This window comes from Vulpes lagopus, chromosome 10 (genome assembly GCF_018345385.1).
Source record: "Vulpes lagopus strain Blue_001 chromosome 10, ASM1834538v1, whole genome shotgun sequence".
Lineage (NCBI taxonomy): Eukaryota > Metazoa > Chordata > Mammalia > Carnivora > Canidae > Vulpes > Vulpes lagopus.
In genome coordinates this window covers 55369368-55384199 of record NC_054833.1, presented here as the reverse complement: position 1 = coordinate 55384199, position 14832 = coordinate 55369368, and the positions used below count along the sequence as shown (strand labels likewise).

The following is a 14832-nucleotide window of genomic DNA, read 5'->3' as shown; positions in this document are numbered from 1 at the left end:
GTTTATTGAGTCTCTCCCACTGCAAAGGTCCAGACAAAATGGGATGCTACCGAGTGGTTTAATGAATGCCTGCAGTATTTAGTTGTTATAAGACACATGACTTACTTCTTCAAGTTCACAAAGCATAAAACAGGGTTAAAGTATAGCAAGAGTTTTGCTTGTATATCATAACTTCCTGTAAAAAGGATCAGATAACCCAGTATATCCATGGACTCTTTTTCCAAAGATAATCTAGAACCAGGACTGGCAGTTTATGTGTAAGAATAGTTCTATTACATTTTGAAGCAGAGTTCAGATTAAAAGACCTCTGGGGGTTTACTTTCGGTCTATGAGTTTTATTGATAACTATAGATTTTTTTCAGCACATGAACAATATTGAAAATAAGCAAGTTTAAATTCTTATGATAAAATGTCTCTACTCCTCCTGAATGGACTTCCTCACTGACACTAAAATCAGATGATACATTTAATGGTTCTTTACACCGAAACCAGGTATTAATTTTCATTATTCTGGTGATGTTCTTTGCCTTAAGGTCATATTCAAATTGCTTTGATCCACGGAAGAAATAGAAGAATCCTAGAGAAAGAGAATCACCATTAATTAACTTGCACAACTCTATCATGATTCCACACTTGTTAATTGTATGCATATGGAATAACATAATTGAACATTATGGAGAGAAGAGAAACTTGTGTGTTATCTACATACACTTTACTACTGTCACATGAGAAATATTGTTATTTTTATTTTCCCCAAAGAAGAAGCCACAGTGTGACCATGAATGTCAAGGGGCTTACCACCTTCTAGCCAGACTGTGGTTCAGGCCAGAGGCTCTCAAACTAGGTTTCAAAACAGTGTCTTAGCAAGGGGGAGAAGCAGCCCTGGGGGTGGGCTCTACATCCTCATGTTCCTCACATTGTTCTGCTCTGTGTGTTTCAGGTGTTAAAGTTTTGTGTGAGATTTCACCGCCCTGAAAGATGGTGTCACGCAGAGAGCTTCTTAGACACTTGCTTATTCCATGTCCTGGGTTGTCATCTGTGGTCCAAGTCTGAAGATGCGGTAGTTGCGTTGGTTCATTAAACTGCCTGAGATTCATCTGAAGTGGAGATTCCTGTTTCTTACCCACAATCTGACTTCTGCCTCAGAAACTCTGAAGAATTTGTAATTTCTCACACAATCCCCAAGTGCAGAGTAAGCTACACACATAATAGTTGGCGAGTCACTCTCCAGTTCATGTGCTTGGTCAGTTTTCACACTTTTAGGGGCTCTCTTGGATCAATGATAAGCAAAATTAATTTTGGTACTTTTTGCATATACTTGAAATGGTATAACAGAATAAATAATTCAGGACTTACTAATTCAGTTTGTGAGAATGCCTGCCTGGCTAGAGTATATTATTACAGGTACTTGAGAATAGTAGAATCACATGAAAATGGAAGCATTTATATTTCTGTGCTGTCTTCTTTCCTGACCAGGAAAGTCTTGCAAGTATCCTACAGGGTTAGCATTGATGCTCACCTTTATGCTGGAAAGCAGCATCGACTCGGAGACCAACTCCCGGGAAGTACTTCACCACCCTCCGTGGGTACCCTTTGTCCATGGTTTGGGTCACTTCATCATACCTGGATGCAGGGATTGGAACAGTTCCCAAGGGATCTTTGTTTTGGGGAAGCTTAATCCTTCCACTGCCCCACTTGGAGTCAAATAGGGATGTGGAGAAAAAGTAGCCCTAGTAGAAGAAAACTAATTTGATCAATAATGAAAAACAGGAGCACCTGCGTGGCTGTCCATTAAGTGTCTGTATTTGGCTCAGGTCATGATCTCAGGGTCCTGGAATGGAGTCCCACATCGGGCTCCCTGCTCAATGGGGAGTCTGCTTCTCCCTCTGCCTCTCCCTGCTTATATTCTCTCTCTCTCTCTCTCAAATAAATAAATTGCTTTAAAAATAAAAACATGTCAAAGTTTATGTTTGGCTGTAATATTTGTAGGATCTTGAAAATAAGAAATGATGAGGGGAAAAAGCCACATCATTAGATTGATACTATTCTGAGGGAGTATCAAATCAGAGTACGGGCTCACAAAACAGACCCTATAAACTACAGAGAACACACTGCTGGTCACCAGAGGGGAGGTGGGTGGGGGGTGGGAGGAACAGGGGATGGTGATGAAGACATGTACCTGTCCTTATAAGCACAGGGCGATGTAAGGAAGTGTTGAATCGCTACATTGTACACCTAAAACTAACATTGCACTGTATGATAGGCACACTGAAATTAAAAAAAAAAAAGTAAGAGTTCAGCTTGGAGCTTTCGCAGATTTTGAACAGATATGTTTGTGTTATTAGCAATTTGGTTGGTATCACCAGCTTTATTATTTTATCTTATCTGTATGTTGGAGAAAGGTCTTTGGACTCCCTGAAACATTCTGTTGTTTGGTGCATGTCATCTACCCGAGATGGGCTTCAACATAATTGACATTAAGAGGACTATATGTTAATTCTATTTCTGTCCATGTTAAAGTGATGCAGAATATAGTGAAGAGGTTGATTGTCTGCAAACTTACCTCCAGCACCAAATGCCCACAAAGAAGTAGGTTTTTCTAGTGCTGTGGTCACAGACAGCTGCATCAATTTTCTTCACGCTTCTTGGAAAGCCAAGTGTACGGATGGGTTTGGGAAAATCTGGCAAGACAGCATATCCTCTGATCATCCAGAAGTTGTCATCTAAGAAGAGAAAAAGTGATTATCTTCTGATCTATTTCCTAGAGGGAAAAAGATGTCTTAAGAAATTTGAAAATAGATACCTCATCTCTCAGGACTTAGTAATCTTATGTCCCCATTTATTCTTACTGCCTTCTTTAGCTGGTTTTATCATTACAATGACACCAACAACATACACTGTTAATAGTGAGCATGCTCACTAGTGTGCATGTCAATTGGTTTCAGTGGATTGATTATTTCTCTCACTCTGACAAAATAGTCAACTATGTTTGTAAATGTTCTCCTAGATTTCAGCCCCCAAGTATTCTCTCTCTTTTTTTTAAAGATTTTATTTATTTATTAATGAGACACACACACACACACACACACACACAGAGGCAGAGACACAGGCAGAGGGAGAAGCAGGCTCCATGCAGAGAGCCTGATGTGGGACTCGATCCCAGGACTCCAGGATCACGTCCTGGGCCAAAGGCAGGAGCTAAACCACTGAGCCACCCAGGGATCCCCCAGCCCCCAAGTATTCTCAAAGGCAAGTAATGTGATGAAATCCATATAAAAAGTAGTATTGCCAAGTTAAATATAAGATTCCGGTTAAATTTGAATTTCAAATAAATAATGACTATTTTTTGGTATAAGTATATTTAAAATATTTCAAGGAACATACTTATGCTAAAAATTATGCATTTTATCTGAAATTTAAGGCATTTCGTATTTTTATTTGTTGAATCAACCCTAGTAAAAAGAGAATATAAAAGACAGATAGGTTCCCTTTAATTGGCAGAAAAAAGATAGTTTTTTAGTTTTTACCATACAGGTTTCTTTTAGCTCCCATGCAGTTGGAATGATATTTGTCTTCACAGCTAAAGAATCCCTGGATACTTTTTCTTTATGATAGGAACCCACAGTCAGGGCAGAAGCACTCTCCATCGCATGAATATTATGTTCCTTGCCCCAAAATACTCACCGACCAATTTAGACATCCAGAGACAGAAGAGAAATCGTGATGGAAAAAAAATTACCTTTAAACACTAGCATCTTATCTTTGGGGTTCTCATATGCAGCTTGAATATCGGCTGGCAGAGAGGGCCAGAATGAAGAGATCAGTTCAAATTCAACATCAGTGATGTCGTAATAGATCCTCCATACGTGTCTGTGTGAAACAAAAGACACTTTCACAAACAGCCTATATTGCAGTGAAAACACTGTAAACCTTGCCTTTTGTTTAGTTGATTAGCAGTCTCCTCAAATAATTTAGAACATTCACACAATTTTCCTCAGCAAATTTACATGGTTGTGAGTCCAGTCCTACCCTTTGGACTACCAAGGTCAGGACATGCCTTTGTGTCCACCCTCCTGCAAACTTAGAGTAGCAACCTACCCATAGCTGAGTGCACAGTGGCCTCATTTTGGCCAAATCAGCAATACTCAAAATTCCAAGGCAACACATCTAAGAAAAACTTTTTGAGCTGATGTTTGCTAGAATAAAGTTATCATTGCATGCTAACATATTTTCTCAGATTTCCCTCTCTGGCTGTAAAGTTCTGAGTCTATGAATGAGACCCGAAAAGTCCTTCTTTTCCATTTCCTTTCCCATGCTTACAACCCCACTCTGATGTCCCTGATAAGTAGCCTCAGCCTCTGCTGTGTGGAGCATGGCAGTGATAGCATGTCATCCAAGTGCTGGATAGACTGTGGGTGGAAGGAGACTGATTTCAAATATCCTTTTCTCGTGCCCCATATGCTTGTGAGATGGTCTATGTCTCAATACTTTTTATGAAAATATAGTATGGTATACTCAACTGACACATCATGTTGCAACCTAAGTCCAGTAAGTTATACACGGTGGAGAAGAGAGTTCCCACCACAGCTAACTCTTTGTTGATGCAATGTTATGGAATGGCCTGCTCATACATGTTTAACAACTGGCTCTGTAGGTAGGAAAAAGACCTAATTTTTATCATTTGCTGATTTTCCAGGGTGTAAATACTCCAACCATGGCCAGTTTCAAGCTACAGAAGTGTTGTGAAGTGGTTTACAAAATTCCCCAAAATTTAACAGTTGGTTCCTGAAATGGTATAGGTCAGATCCAGCACCACTGGGATTGGTGTGTTATTCTAGCAAAGAAGTCACTGAAAGTGACTCTACTCACCTTCTTATCCAATAGCAGTTAAAAAATTTGCTTAAGAACATTTAAAAATTAATTTATCAAACGAGAAAGAGATATATACACGTAGTAAAACATTCAAGGAGTGTGGGCAGTTATAAAATGAAAATGAGATGGAACAATTCTCACTATCCCTGTGAATTTCCTCCCTATTTATCTCCAGATATCTTGAAGAGAAGAATATTCATAGGAAGTTGAGGTGTTTAAGGGAATGGGTTTACCTGCCTTTAAAGAACATTACTTCTCTGCGGAAAGTGGTGATAGCATCAAAAGTCAAATCAGGGTCACAGGCATGGAGTATAGTGGATTCCTTTGGCTTAGCAGGTGGCTTAGGTAGACTCCCTTTGTTGAGAAAAGAAATATCACAGTAAATTAAGAAGGCACGTGGAAATACCTACAGAAGGATCTTACCCAAGTGGATATTTTCTTCATGGTGCTATTTCAAGAAATTTTTTTTCACTTCCTTTCTGGAAAGTTTCCTATTTAGTTCACATATATTCAGATTTATGATGTTGCTTACCATAGATAGATTGGATTCCATTAATATCGTCCTGAGAAAGTGGGTATTTGTTAGGATCCAGGGAGACATAATTTGGAAACATCAAAGCTGTTTGATCATTGGAGTGAGAGAGTCCCAGTGCATGACCAAATTCATGAGCAGCCACGAGAAATAAGTTGAATCCTTAACAAAAACAGGAAAAATAGGGGTATGTTGGTCAATCAAAAGGAGAACAGTTGCATCTGAGATTAGAAGTAACTAAGGGGTCAGATGGAAAGTCTTGCCATACAGTGGATAATTCTTCTATGCACCATCATTTATCTGGGAAATATTTCAACACTAGTAATAGGCATTAGTCATATCATGAAAAACTATGATCCATATCAAGCAAATGGCAGGAAAGAGGTGTGAGAAATGGATATTATTTAAAAAAATAGAAACCAGTTTTTGGTTGTTGCTGGGCTGTACTGTACATGATCATGTCTCTCCTACTTGTATCCTTCAGAAGTTCTCCACTGGCTGTAGGATCAGGTCCAAACACCTTACTTACTATAGCCCTCCATGATCTAGTCCCTGCCTTTTTTCCAGACTCATATTTTATTTTCATATTTCATGAACCAACCATTCTGAATCATTTGCATGTCTCATCTGTGCCATGTTCCTTCTAATCTCTATGTCTTATTACCTCCATACTATTTACCCAGAATATTATCTCTCCCACCCCCTGTTTGCTGAGCTCTCCTTCTTGTTGCTCAGGAAATCCTTCTAGAATCATCTCCTTCTTGAGGCCTCTCTTACCCCCACTTTCACCCAATTCCTATCCTCACTGAGTTAAATTCCTTTCTGCATTTCCATAGTCTCAGTGTTTAATTCTGTCATAGCACATAGGGGACAGCACTGACTATTTCTTTTATGAAGTGATGCATCTTTTCAGGGACTGTGTCTTAGCCACCTTTTATTTCTGGTGACTACTGAACGGTCTATCAGTAGTGGGGGCTTAAAAATGGTTGCTGGAGCTTTTTCGCAATGGGTTTGCGAAAACCACCGCTAACCCTAAACCAAAATGGGAAAGGAAAAGACTCACATCAACAGCATCATCATTGGACACGTAGATTTGGGCAAGTCTACCACTACTGGCCATCTGATCTACAAATGTGGTGGGATCAACAAAAGAACTATTGAAAAATTTGAGAAGGAGGCTGCTGAGATGGGAAAAGGCTCCTTCAAGTATGCCTGGGTCTTGGATAAACTGAAAGCTGAACGTGAACGTGGTATCACCATTGATATCTCCCTGTGGAAATTCAAGACCAGCAAGTATTATGTGACCATCACTGATGCCCCAGGACACAGAGGCTTTATCAAAAACATGGTTACAGACACATCTCAGGCTGACTGTGCTGTCCTGATTGTTGCTGCTGGTGTTGGTGAATTTGAAGCAGGTATCTTCAAGAATGGGCAGACCCGTGAGCATGCCTTTCTGGCTTACACACTGGGTGTAAAACAACTAATTGTTGGTGTTAACAAAATGGATTCCACTGAACCACCCTACAGCCAGAAGATACTAGGACATCGTTAAGGAAGTCAGCACCTACATTAAGAAAATTGGCTACAACCCTGACACAGTAGCTTTTGTGCCAATTTATGGTTGGAATGGTGACAACATTCTGGAGCCAAGTGCTAACGTGCCTTGGTTCAAGGGATGGAAAGTCACCCGTAAAGCTGAGAATGCCAGCGGAACCACACTGCTTGAAGCCCTGGATTGCATTCTGCCACCAACTCGTCCAACTGATAAGCCCTTGCATCTGCCTCTCCAGGACGTCTACAAAATTGGTGCTATTGGTACTGTCCCAGTGGGTTGAGTGGAGACTGGTGTTCTTAAGCCTGGCATGGTGGTCACCTCTGCCACAGTCAATGTTACACCTGAAGTAAAGTCTGTTGAAATGCACCATGAAGCTTTGAGTGAGGCTCTTCCTAGGGACAATGTGGGCTTCAATGTCAAGAACGTATCTGTCAAAGATGTTCGTCATGGCAACGTGTCTGGTGACAGCAAAAATGACCCACCAATGGAAGCAGCTGGCTTCACGGCTCAGGTGAGTATCCTGAACAATCCAGGCCAAATCAGTGCTGGATACACACCTGTGCTGGATTGTCACAGCTCATGGCTTGCAAGTTGGCTGAGCTGAAGGAGAAGATAGATCGTCATTCTGGAAAAAAAGCTGGAAGATGGTCCCAAGTTCTTGAAATCTGGGGATGCTGCCATTGCTGATATGGTTCCTGGCAAACCTATGTGTGTTGAGAGCTTCTCTGACTATCCTCGTCTGGGCCGTTTTGCTGTTCGTGATGTGAGACAGACGGTTGCTGTGGGTGTCATCAAAGCAGTGGACCGGAAGGCAGCTGGAGCTGGCAAAGTCACCAAGTCTGCCCAGAAAGCTCAGAAGGCTAAATGAATATTATCCCCAATACCTGCCACCCCAGTCTTAATCAGTGGGGGAAGAACGGTCTCAGAACTGTGTGTCAATTGGCCATTTAAGTTTAATAGTAAAGACTGGTTAATGATAACAATGCATCGTAAAACCTTCAGAAGGAAAGGAGAATGTTTTGTGGACCACTTGTTGCTGTTGTTTTTGTGGCAGTTTTAAGTTATTAGTTTTTAAAGTCAGTACTTTTTAATGGAAACAACTTGACCAAAAATCTGTCACAGAATTTTGGTGCCCATTAAAACAAAAGTTTAATGAGAAAAAAAAATGGTTGCTGGATATCCAGGTGTTTGTTTGGATGAAAGACTGGTTAGATGCACCTTCTACACAAGGCATAGTCCCCTGAACTTACCCATATTAGAAGTCTCATCATGCATGGTGAAAGTGCCTTTTTGAAGATGTGGTCTATATATACTATAGAATATTACTCAGCCATCAGAAAGGACGAATACACACCATTTGCTTCAACATGGATGGTACTGGAGGGTATTATGCTGAGTGAAATAAGTCAATTGGAGAAGGACAATGGTTTCACTCATATGTGGAATATAAAATAATGAAAGGGACTATAAGGGTAAGGAGGGTAACTGAGTGGGGAAAAATCAGAGAGGAAGATAGACCATGAGATACTCCTAACTCTGGAAAACAAACAAAAGGTTGCAGAAGGGGAGGTGGTTGGGGGGATGGGGTAACTGGGTGATAGGCACTAAGGAAGGCATGTGCTGTGATGAACACTGGGTGTTATACTATATGGTGGCAAATTGAATTTAAATAAGATTAAAAAAAATAAACGAATATATTTTAAAAATTAAAAATTTAAAAATTTTTAAAATAAATAAAAAAATAAAAAAGTTCCTCCAAACTAATTAAATAAAAGCAATTACAATTTTGTATAATTAAATAAATAAAAGAAAGTACCTGTTATCTCTCTGTCTCTCCCACTAGTCTGTAGGTTTCTAAATAGAAAAGTTTGTCCCAGGACTTGTAGTGAAACCTATAGATCCTACGGAAAAGGCTGAGCCCCCTGTGATGGAGCCTTGTCCAATGATGTTTGCACAAAACAAACATGGAATGGCCTTCAGGCTTTTCTGTTCTGGTCTTTGCTCATGCCCTTGTCTGGCGGGCAGTATCACGGGGTGTGCTTTTGGACAAGAAGGGAAAAGTGACTCTTTGAAAAGATAATTCAAACTCAGTTCATCTCAATGACTTCTAACCTTTATGTTAGCATTTCAGACCCTATGTGGTCTGGCTCCTATTCACCATTTCCACCTGCTACTTGAGTTGTTTGGGCTATTCTATCCAGAACATTCTCTACTCCACTTTGTTTTCTGAGTTCCTGCTTAGCCTTTGGCTCAGGTTTGGTATCACTTTCTCCCCTGACCTCTGTATTTGGATTAAATTTCTTGCTTTACTACATTGCTATAGTTTCCTTTATCCACTGTTGGTCTACTGATTTTAATTGCCATTTGAGAGTGTGTATCTCCTAGACTGTAAACTCCTCAAGGGCAAGATCTCTGCCTTGCACACTATTGTGTACTCTATTTGTATCACAAAGCCTGGGTCATGGTGGATGCTGAGTAAAGGATTTTTGATTGACTTCATTTGCCAAAATTGTAGAGCATCTATCATGTGCTGATTTGCAGAAACTACGAAACTGACCCACAGGCTATCTGGAGTTACTTAGTCAGAACTGAACTGTGATCTTATTTATCACCTATCAGGAGAGCCATAATCTCTGCTTTCCTGGGACCCCAGAAACCAGACACCAGACCCAAAGTGACTGTTGTCAAGGACAGTAAATGGAGTGGGGAGAACCTGAGAGTCTACTGAGCCTGCCTCCTTTGTTGGATGCACATACTTTTACAGTAGTAAAGTTTTGGGTTTTTGTTTGAAAAGTAATAAAATACTTCCTATTTTAGTGCAGGCAGGCATAGTAAAAGAAATAAGATCAACTCAGTTGGTCTGAAGGAATAGGTTGGATAAAGATTATCTAAGTATTGGAAGTGGAGTATTGGGCAAGTATTGGAAGTGGAGGTTCATGCCTTCAAATAAACCTTCAATGGGTATGAGCCCACATACCACCCTTCATTCACTAACTCAGAATTACCACCTCCCTAGAGTCTTCTTCAATCCTGAAGCCACAGAACACTTTTACCATTGGTACAACACATAGCACACTTTGTCTTGTAGGGCATGTGGTGTGGTCTGGGCTTCACATCACACAAGATTGTGAAGGGTTAGAACTTTTCTAGTATAAGTCTGTGGTCTGTCCAATGCCTTGCACAGTTCCAGGCACATGGTGGACCTTCAGGCATTGTGGGTGTATGAATGAATGCTCAGATCATAGAAGGATTAGCACCTTCATGAGGGTATTGTGTGGTTAAGGCTCTGACCTGTACAAGCACAATTATCTGAATAGATTGAACACTTTCATCAATGTCATCTTGGAATATGGCAAACTGTGGGGAAATTGGGAGATGAAAAGCAACTCATTGCAAAGCTATTTCAGGGATTTCTTAGAATAATAAAATTTTTCATGAAGAAAACTGGGCTCACCTGCTCCATCCTTGGTCCAATTTTCATCTTCATCGAAGTGAGTGTCTCCACCCAAACCCAGACCAGGAGGAAAGGCATGGCCGAGGACTCCCAAGGGGCCATCAAAATAACGAGGACACCAGGCCGTGGACTGAGATACAGTTCACAGGAGGGAAAAGGTCAGCCTCTTCATATCTCCTGAGATGGAAATAGCTGTTTTTTTTATCTCTGCTGGAAATCTTACCTCGGGTCCTAAAGGCAATCATGATGTCTGCAATCCCCTTGGAAATCTTGGTGAATGTCAGCGGAGTAACTCCACTCCACACTTCTAGGCCATTCTGTATAGCCTCGTCCACATCCACTCGTGCCATATCTGGCGTATAGTTTACAATTCTTAAAAAAATTAAAAAAAACAGATCACTTGGGGGTTACACATGCATGTAGGCACACAGACAAAAAGAAGATGGTTTCTTATCAATTGTGTGCTGCAGTAACTTCTAGTATCCTACTATTCTTGCATTGGTATAATACCTTACGATTTCAATCAAGCACTTTTACATATTCTGTATGATCCAATCCTGCCTTTGCCCTATCAGGTAGTATAATCCCCTCACTTTAACAAATGGGAATCAAAGAGGTTCAGTGACTTTCCTAAGATCATATTCTGAGTGGGAGAGCATTAATCACATGTACATGCTTGCTGTGTATGTGAATGTATTATCAGTGCATCCCCGATAGAATGGAGATCTGCTTTCTCAGATGGCTTGTGGAAATCAGTCTTACACATGCATCTTGTATTAAGAGTCTCTCTTGAGAGCCTTAAAGAGTTAGTTACTCAGGAAAATATTTTCCTCTGGTTTATATTCCCTATCTTGCTGAAGCTATTTTTAATTCCTAAGACTCAATAAAGTGAAGGAAGAGCTATGAGAAGTACCCTTCGGTGTCTGCCAGTAGGGCTTGGGAGCAACAGTCAAGGCCACCGACTCAGGCCGGAAGCACACATCATCGTCTTTCTGCCAATGAGCCTTTCCTTGAGATGCCTGGGAGCAAAGGCCCCAGTTCACCCCCGGGTCCATCTGAAATTTGATGACTCTGACTCACAAGTGTCGCTAACATGAACTGGTTGTACTTGAGCATACTCCAGCCATATCTTCAGCCATCTGCCTGTGCTGCCATCTGACAGTGCTTCTGGTCTTGAATATATATGCAAGTGGCAGAGGCTAGAGATGAAAGCATATCGGCCAGAGCCAGTCTGCTGGTAAGACTGGATAGAATAAATTAGATCTGTGAAGGGCCATGCACCAGGGAAGTGCTCTATAAAATAAACTATTATTATTGTTCCTTGGAGATCATGTTCCTGTGTTTGGGATGAGGGGGAAATAAGTGTGCAGAAGCATTACCTGTACGTGAGGTTGTATTTTCTCCACCCTGGAAGGGTGTAGCCATACTGACCCACATCAGGGACTCCACACCTGGGTGTCTTCATGATCTCAAGAGTGTTTGAGTCCAGTTGTCCAGTCACTGTCAATCCAAAAAATGCTTGCATTTCCCGAATTTTGCCAACTAAGAGACTCTTGTTCTTGCTTTGAGCAAGATGACTCCCTTCTATTTCAAGAGAGTAGAACTGGTTGAGATACGCCTGACCAAAAAGACAAAAAAGGGTACAGACTACAGGACAACAAATCTGTATCTCAGGACAAAACAAAATCGCCTGAAATGTTTTTTGGCTGTGTGTGTGTGTGCGCGCGGGGGGCGGGTGGGGGGTGGAGAAAGAAGTCAGGAGTCAAGGGAGGGAAGGAGTGAGGAGGAAAGAAGAAAGGAAGAGTCATCCTGCCTTTTCATTTCCAGGAAGTAGCTGAGCTGTGTGACCAAAATTATCTACACCACACAGCCCATAAAACTCCAAACCTTTACAGAAGACAATCAGCTGCTTCTACGTGTTAAAGATCACATATCTCACACATTTTTGCTGCTACTTTCATTTTGATGTTTCCTTGAAACAAATTCTAGAAGAGATGTGTGGTTTTTTTATTTTGCAAATTTAATTATTTTAACCAAATATGGCAAATTCACTGGGCTGATTTTTAGAAGAAATCTCCAAGGCAAAGTATTTTTCACGCATGTAGGAGTAAGAGGATCTAAGGTTGTAGCTAGGACCTCCTGGTTGGTACAGAAATTCTCAAATGATTTAAAAATGTTTAGAAATAGAGAAATGGAGAGATCCCCATTTCTCCCAGGGATGTCCCCTTTCTCCTGCCTCTGCCTTCACTCGGACCCATTGCTTGAAGTGGCAGCAAGTCCTCCGTTTCCACCCCAGCCACCCTCCACCCCACACTCGGTTACTTGGTGTCCTCAGAGCTAAGGGGAAGTACAGGATTCTTTTGTAGGAATTTTTTGCCATTTTAGGTTCCAAGGCAATCAGTAAAGTTAATTTTCATTGATAGTCATTATTAACATGTATTGAGACAGTACCTGTGCCAGTTGCATGTTTTCTTCAGTGTCCATCTTTTGTTCTGTAGGAAATGCAGATGAAAATGTTATAAAAAGAAAAAATTGAAGCAGAAGGCTCTTCATTCCTCTCTCTTTTCTGTCGAAGCCTGTTTCTGTTTCCACAGAATTTAGAAAACAAGAGCAAGACGTGGCATGAATTGGCTTGTATCATCATTTAATTAATAACAGAAAAGAACATTTGCCATGAAGTGTGTCATGATATGCTTTTTTCCCCTTAAGTTAACTTGATTTTGCAATCATGATCTGTAGTGTTTGAATAAACACAATCACTGTTCATTATTGAACTGAATATATAATAGGAAGTCAGCCTCCAATAGGAAGTCCTTGCAAAGTTGGAGGTTTTCTTATTTTTGAAATTCTTGAGAGTTTATAAAGTGATTTTTTTAAATGAAACTCCAGAATATCTTGGATAGAAGGGTATCATGAAAAGACAATTGAATCAGGAGTCATTTGGGGTTACCCAAATTACCCCAATATAAACATCCCATGTTTGTTGGGCATCTGCTATTTGCCTGTCACCATAAATTGAAGCATGAATAAGATGCCATTCCAATCTTGTTGGGGAATTCAAACTTGTACAGAAATTAATGCCAAACAAAACCAAGGCAAGTGGCAAAATGTACACTGAGGATTCCAGAGTGTGAGAAGAGCCAAAGCTGATGCGATGCCTCGGTAGCTTCAGCCAGGTGGGGCTTCCTCTGGGTCTTGAAGAATGGGTAGGATTTGGATAGCACAGAGGGTGTGGGAGGGAGGGCACAGGAAGCAGTTAGCCCAGCAGAAATGAACTGCTGTGGATATGGCCAACTAGAGCACATGTACATGTACACAACTGAGGGAGATGGGAACGGACACTCTGAAGGGTGCGAGGAAAATGAATGTTTTGGATATTTTCATGCCTAAGAATGTCCTTATTCCATCCCGGCACCTGATTGAGAGAGCGTCTCTAGAATGTCAGACTGATATAAATTTTCTTTAGAATGTTAGACGTTAGAGGCCCCTTTCCATTGTTTTCTAGAATCTAGTTGCTGGGAAGTCTTTTTTTTTTTTTTTTTTTGAAAATGAAAGTCCTTTTTATCACTGTTAGTTCTGAGCTGCAGGACATTTCTTCAAAATGTGGGCGCAGTAGGATATTCTCTCAAAAGCAGGCACGATTGGGCTTTTTCTCACCCCCATTAGTTGAGTTTCCCTTCTGGTAGAGGCCAGCCCTGACAACTGAAGGCCTTCCCGACACTGCAGATCATTGGCTGTATAGCCCAGCTCCCTCAGAACAGAGAAGCCCAGAAACAGCTGAGCAGACCAGGTCTCCTTCCCTTCCCCAAACAGGCCACTTCCCATCTCAGGCAGATGAGAACGTGTTGGCATCTAATTCACATACCTAACGTTCACTCTTCAAGTCCATCGGTTTTTAGTGTTCTCTGACTTGTTGCTGGGAAGTCTTTAATTCTGATTCTTGATATGTTTTCTTCTGAAAAATGCTGGAAATATTCTCTTTATGCAGATATTCTGAAATTTTGTAATGGTGTATCTTGATGTGATGTTCTTTTCTTTTTTCTTTTTCTTTTTGCTTTAATATTGCTGGACAGTAAGCAGCCCCTTTCATTATGAAAACTTCAAGAAAATTTTCCTGTTGTTTCTTTGATAATTTCTTTCCTCTTGATTTTCTCTTTCCCTTTATGGAATACATATCTGTTGGACTTCGTGGATTGAACCTCCATGCTTCTGATATATCTTTTATTACTTTCTGCCAACATTATTTTCCCCTCCCAGTTGTTTAGTTTCCAAGAGCTCTTTCAGTTATCTGAATACTTTATTTCTTTTCTTTTCTTGCAAAATTTTGTTAGTGGTTTTTGGACATAGAATATGTCTTATCTTTTGAGAATGTTTACTATTTTTAAGTTTGTCTTGAAATTTTCTTTTGCTCCCAGA

General features: G+C 40.6%; 1 protein-coding gene across 1 annotated transcript; it reads right to left on the bottom strand.

The window, feature by feature from the left end:
• Positions 1–335: 335 nt before the first annotated feature.
• MMP27 (matrix metallopeptidase 27) lies at positions 336–12969 on the bottom strand. Its single transcript, XM_041772022.1, is given in 11 exon segments — positions 336–577; positions 1520–1623; positions 2564–2723; positions 3740–3870; positions 5106–5226; positions 5405–5566; positions 10417–10534; positions 10536–10546; positions 10640–10788; positions 11796–12034; positions 12868–12969. Coding segments are annotated over 11 exon segments (1539 nt in total).
• Positions 12970–14832: the final 1863 nt, after the last annotated feature.